This window comes from Micropterus salmoides, unplaced genomic scaffold, assembly GCF_014851395.1.
Source record: "Micropterus salmoides isolate LMB-PRFRI ecotype aquatic unplaced genomic scaffold, ASM1485139v1 Ms_hic_scaffold_371, whole genome shotgun sequence".
Taxonomy (NCBI): Eukaryota; Metazoa; Chordata; class Actinopteri; order Centrarchiformes; family Centrarchidae; genus Micropterus; species Micropterus salmoides.
Genome location: NW_024043051.1, coordinates 1 through 6,126, shown reverse-complemented (window position 1 = coordinate 6,126; position 6,126 = coordinate 1). Strand labels below are relative to the sequence as shown.

At 38.0% G+C, this 6,126-nt stretch overlaps 1 protein-coding gene and 1 long non-coding RNA gene across 2 annotated transcripts; one reads left to right on the top strand and one right to left on the bottom strand.

Moving 5' to 3' along the window:
- The first annotated feature begins 1,499 nt into the window (after positions 1-1,499).
- LOC119884840 lies at positions 1,500-1,948 on the top strand. Its single transcript, XR_005441088.1, has 3 exons — positions 1,500-1,568; positions 1,666-1,762; positions 1,906-1,948. It is a non-coding gene; the product is annotated as an uncharacterized LOC119884840 (long non-coding RNA).
- Positions 1,949-2,231: 283 nt separating this feature from the next.
- Positions 2,232-5,999, bottom strand: LOC119884839 (nucleolar pre-ribosomal-associated protein 1-like). The gene is made up of 6 exons (XM_038695140.1): positions 5,833-5,999; positions 5,493-5,602; positions 5,174-5,380; positions 4,757-4,998; positions 3,423-4,001; positions 2,232-2,646 (listed from the first exon to the last, which is right to left on the bottom strand). Exons 1-6 carry the CDS (start codon positions 5,968-5,970, stop codon positions 2,456-2,458), a joined length of 1,467 nt encoding a protein of 488 aa, XP_038551068.1. The 5' UTR covers positions 5,971-5,999; the 3' UTR covers positions 2,232-2,455.
- Positions 6,000-6,126: the final 127 nt, after the last annotated feature.

Sequence of the window (6,126 nt, the reverse complement as noted above, 5' to 3'; positions counted from 1 at the left end):
GTGATTAACAGCATATATGCAAATTCATTTTATAAAGGAGTCATTCAATGCACAACCCGCAGCCGTTAACAGCCTCAAACAATTTTCTGGTTTGGTTGTTTGGAGTTTTACCACTGTGAAATTGTCCAAATCATGTAATATTGCTTGAGGTGTATCATTGTGTAATATTTTTAAAAATGCTTTCAATAGTCCCAGCTATTAGTGAAAAGCACATTATTCTGAATAACATGTTGCATATTTACCATACAGTCCCATGATATTTACGTGAGGGAAAGACATACATACATACAGGCAAACATACATAACTAAACAAAATATGAATAAACAAAATATGTATAAGCCATAAGCACACAATCAATGTAACATTGTCTTTTATTGACTCAAATAAATATATTATATATACACTATCCACCAACATCTGAAATTCTAGCCACTGGTGGCGACAGTAATGTCGGGTAATAAAAAGAGGAGATTGCTCTTCAAGGAAAGAACCACACTTTGGGTCTTCCTCACCTTTGACCCCCAAGAAGTGATGTGTAATCTGGGTGGAAAGTAGAAATATGCAAGTGATTAGCAGGAAGTGCTGGGATAGGAAATTGAGGCCCTGATATACAGTCTTTACCCTGACCACAGCATGTTGTCCCTACAATTATGGATAGACAATAATTAACCATTTCATGACATGAAATCAACCAATTATAGAATTTGTGAAGCTGTACTTGACAAATGTTTTTATTTTATTTTAAGCTTTAACTACCTCTAGACCCTGAATATTGGTCCCCTGTTTTTCTGTGGGACAATCTTACTGAGACTTAATAAAAGTTATGGAATTTTACTGACCATGGCAGATAGAAAAAAAAGCTCATACATCTTCTGTTTCCGTTGTGTACTTGTGTAGCTGTTATTTTAGAAATCCCGATACAAATTAAAAAAGATTACACCTTCAACTTCACACACGGACGCCCCCTTGTGTACCGGGGTGTGTAGTACTATGACTTTTAACTCCGACCCTTATATATACAGACTATGCTTCCGACCACAAATGTTATAGCTCATACATATAAAGTGATAATAATTTACTATAAAATCTAAGGTGTAATAAGGTGCACCCCATCAGACCCACTCATTCATTGCAACAGAGTAGGCCACTAGGACACACTATTAGGTAGTTTCATTGGTTACTTTAATGTTTTTTCCCCCACACAGTTGAATGGTTCAGTCACGTGCTCCTGTGGCGATACCTGCACACCCATGCGTCTGCTTAAGTCTACAGTCAGAACTGACAAGTGGAGTCCAGCAGACACACATTCATATGGGTGAGGATTAGAGAGCTTTTTATCTAGGTTCACTAAAATACACAAGACTAACTTTCTACAGATGCTAGAAACAACAGAGCTTTTGTTTTTCACAACTGTTAAATGGATCTGAACTTTTTGGAATGAGACAGCATTACTTCTCTCCCAAACTGAGATGATGGCTGTAATGGAGAACTCCCACCAGTGAATGGGAATACTATTATGATTATCTTGATGTGATTGTGGATGAGAGCAAGCTGAAATACAATAAATGTAAGTTTTATCCTTTACATATTTTGTAAATTATTTAATTTAATAAATTTGTCTGTATCTTGTCTTACATAAGGATAACAGCAATTTTCCCTTTCAGACTCAATTGTAATAATATTTTGGATCATTCTGGCTGCTTTTGTGGGATTCCTCTTTCTCAGTTTGAATCTAATGTCTTGCAGTGGAAACTTGCCAAGGTAAGTGTGATGCATAATCTTCCAAAATCTGCCTTAAATGGAAGGTTTACTAACAGAAACACTGAAATATACATATACACATGTACTAAATTAGATAGTCACAAAACTCTACTTCTCTACTCTACATGTTCTTATTACTGCAGGTATCACAGATCCAAAATCAAAGGAAGTCACAGAACATCGACGCTTGCCCTGACGGATGTGAACAAAAATGTTAAAAATTGAGGTGATGGACACTCATTTAAAATCTGAATGATGGGAAAATAGTAGCCAATGATTCTGCTTTCTTCCCATATCACTGAATACCTACAAACTGCAAGGCTACATTAAATGAAATGTTATCTAACTATTATCCTTTAGCAGTTTGTGTACATGTGTCCTATATGTTAAAGTACAAGGAGAGCAAAGGTATATTTTGTGCTTCATCAATAAGGCAGCTTTACGGCATTGAATCAAATTCTTTAATTAAGTCTACAACACCTTCTTTAAATTTAGCATACAATTACAGTTTTGAAGTGAGGTAATGCAGGAACCAAATGTTAAAAAAAAAAAACATTCACAAATTTGTAACAGATCTGTAAATCAACATTTTATAACAGAATTTTATAAAATATCTTCAGTAAAATGAAATAATACAAGCTTTCTTGTTATTAAGTCTACTTCAAAGAACATAGTAGTGTTCAGATGTCATATCTAATTCTTCATGGTGATGATGTCATTACAGATGGCTCTGATGGCTGTTTGAGTCAGTGATGATTTGGATGCTTTCTGTCTCTTACACCTGGCTCTGGTCACCAAACTCACATGAGACAGGAACAGCTCTGCTGATGTGGCTCCACTCCACAACTCATGGATGTACAGCGACAACAGCAATAGCCCTGCTTCTGGAAAGGAGAAACAAGATTTTATTTACATAACATATGACAACTGAGTCATCTTCTTACAAGATGTAATTATCTGGCTTTCAACATAGGTTCCATAATGTAAGACTATTTAAACATCTATAAATTATCCTCATCAAGTAGGCATGTCAGAATCAGATTTCTCCTCCATGCTTATTGCAAAAGTGGCACATATCACGCTATATAATTAAGCTGATTTCTAGTAATGTGCAAAATGACTGAATTATTTGTACGAGCACCACCACATTAACATTAAGTGTATGAAGGGAACAACAATAAATGTTGCAAAACTTAACAATGTCTATTCACTTTCATAGTCCACTGCTGAATTGGCAAAAGTACAATATAGGACACATATATGTGATTTCTTTCATTCGATTCGAAGTTTAATAGTAAAAAACATTCTTGCAGTGTAGGAAGTCCTGGATCCAGATCTACATTAAAAAATAATTACTTGTTCATTGGGGCAGAGCCCAACATTTCACCAAATTTCATGAAAAGTTATTGATAATCTTGGACCCTTAAATCATTTTACATCTTAATATCATATTTGAAATTTAATTTCTGGTCCAGCTTGCTTAAACATTGGATAACAAAATCTCTGAGACTCCAGCATGTCAATGCTACAACATATATCATTTATGGGGTGGGAAAGTGAGCTTTTAAGTGAGGTAAACTATTGTTACAATACTGATAGTATTGTTTGTCTGCACACTAGCAGTCGTAGACAGAATCAATAAATAAGGTCAGGCTCTTACCACGGCGAGACTGATCATGTGTGGCTTCTAGCAGGCAGGCAGAGATGACTGCCTGATGCAGCACTGGAAGGCAGTCTTGGGTCTCTAATAAGTTTACCATAATTTTGGTAAAGAGCTGGAAAGTTTCCATTCTTGCTGAAATGCTGGAGTGACACTGAGCTTCAAAGGCCTGATGGTAAAGTCGAAGAAGGTCTGCTTTCCAGCCAGGATCTAGTAACACAACATCCACAATTTCCCTGTGTTTTATCACAGCCTTTTCAACCCAGTGCAAGAATTCTTTTGTTCTGTTTTCATCATACAAGTCCTCCAACATGCACCTCAGGGACCACTTGGTGAGCAGGTGCGCTGTATCACCGGCCAATCGAGTGGGATCTAGTTTGTCTCTTGGCTGAGCCGGCTGGGGTTCAGAGAGGGGAAACACAGGCTCCCAGTGAACAAAGATGCCGCTGAGGTCAAATTTACACGCTACCAGGAGACTCTCTTCTTGTTTCTCAGTCTCAGCATCTTCTGCCATGTCCTCTTTTTGTGTGCGGGCTTTGGAAAAGGAGCCTTTACCTCGGGTCTTATCCTTCCCCATCCCTGAGGAGGAAGATGAACAAAACTGTTCTGTTTGCTGTCAAAGATAAAAGATTTAGATGACTGACTGATTGATATGATTTAGATACTGTGATATGGAACCAAGCTCTAAATTCTCCACTGTTTGTAATGTTAAAACAAGGTGTGCATGTACTGACATGTGCTCTTACGGTACAGTGTGGCAGGGTGCAAACTTTCTAACATGGGCTTGGCTTCAATGGAGGCCCTGAAAGCCTAATATCAAAATATTAATCATAAATTGTGGGAATTAATGTCAGTTTTTCTGACTCTATGTTTTTTATTTAAATGCTATTTAAATGCTTTAAATACATCAGAAATAGTGTAGATAAAACAACTTGTGAAAAACATTAATTAGGAAGTAATTATATCTCAATTACAAACACTGCCACAAAGTGGGTCATATTAGGTTGTCATGATGTCAGTACCAATACATAGTATAAGTCTGTCATGTTCATGTTGTTGAGTTTCACCTTATGATTGCTATTTCTCTTTGCTGATGCCTTTTGTTGAAGTTTGGCAGATGTTATCATTTTGGAATTTCTGTAAAACTCATGAAAAGGCTTACTTCAAGGCTTCTGACAAATACGTATCAATCCGTTAGAACACCACTGCAGCACTGTTAATAATAGTTCTCCTTTTCCATTACATGTATTTTGTCCCTCCCCTTTGGCAGAAAAGCAACCATGACAACATTTTCTTGGTATGAATTTGTTGAAGATACATTTAATGGCACTCACCCAACAATTCCTTGACTTTGTGCTTTTCAGACAAGGCTTGTAATTGGGTAAGGAGTGCTGTATCGCGGGACAGTGAGGCCCAGGAGAGAAGCAGAGCGAGGGCTTCAGTACAAGAGAGAGGCTGTGGGTGGAGTGTTAGCCAGTCAGCCTGCTTGTTAACATTGAGAGCGGTCTCACGATGCTTCAGCACAGAGCAAAGCGTCTGTAGAAACAGGCTGAGCTGAGCGGCCTTCACATGCAACCTGACAGGAGGAGATCAAACAAACACTGACATCCTTGACCAAAAGACATTAACATTTTTTTTTTTTTTTTTTTTTGCTGACATCTCAACTTTTGTCAGCAGTGCAACTTATCATTACAAGTTTTGGGTCAAGTACTTGAAGAGTGACTTGAAACTTTAACAAGCAATAGTTTTACCTGAGGTGTCTGCTGATAGTTAATGCCACAGACAGGAATTCACTGATTAGTGGGAGTGGGAGACACTTGACTGAGCTCTGAGATTTCTCCTCTGCAGATGAGGAGTTCTTGGCTCCATCCACCTCCTTCTCCTTCTGCCCAAGATTAGTAAACCACAGCACATGGAGTAGATCTATGATGGCACTTAGCAGCTGCTGGTCTAGATTCCTGAGGAGAATAATAAGTACAGACTTATGTAGAAAATACAACACTGGCTCGAGAGATTATTATAGTAATAGTAAAAGTCAAAATTAATACTGGACCTTACTCTCAAGCTTACCTTTTTTCAACCACCTGTATTATCCAGGTTAGGAGCCCACAGCTCTTGGTGAGGTTATAAGCTGCTCTGGTCACACGGGTGGCCTTGCACAACACCCTAATAATCTGTGCCTAGAGGGAGATACATGTGAAATAAATGCATATAGACATAACTCCATTTATTGTTTTCTTATGAAATGCATTTCAGAGCATAAACCTGCTTATCAATCTGTTCATTCGTATGCTTAATTTTAGACTGTTCTGGTCTTCGTTTATAAATTTCTTCATAGTTTTAGTTTAGTTTGTCATCTGTCTTGACTCCACTGCTAATATGTTGCATCTTTGTGATTCCCAGTGTGTACCTGGCAGTGTTCATCACACAGAGGGCTGCTGCTGAATCCTAAAAGGGTTTGAAAGATGCCTTGTTTTTCACACAATTCATAGCAGTGTCCATCACTTATTCCTTCCTCCAGCACGCTCAAGATCCACTCACGTTCCATTTTATGCTGCCGGGGAAAAATAGACAGTGAGTCATACTCCCGTGGCTGACACCCGCTTCATAGAAACAGATAACATCAGTCTAAAAAAAAAACCTGAGCTAGGCAAGACAAACAGATGAAGGCTAAATGATGTTGACACAAAAAGCTTATTTAGGA

Excerpts from the sequence above, each read along its gene's own strand:
- LOC119884839 (XM_038695140.1), bottom strand. The coding sequence starts at position 5,970 with ATGGAACGTGAGTGGATCTTGAGCGTGCTGGAGGAAGGAATAAGTGAT. Across the intron at positions 5,381-5,492 it reads ATACAGGTGGTTGAAAAAAG|GAATCTAGACCAGCAGCTGC; the intron begins GTAAGCTTGAGA and ends TATTCTCCTCAG. Across the intron at positions 4,002-4,756 it reads CAAAGTCAAGGAATTGTTGG|GGATGGGGAAGGATAAGACC; the intron begins GTGAGTGCCATT and ends CTTCCTCCTCAG.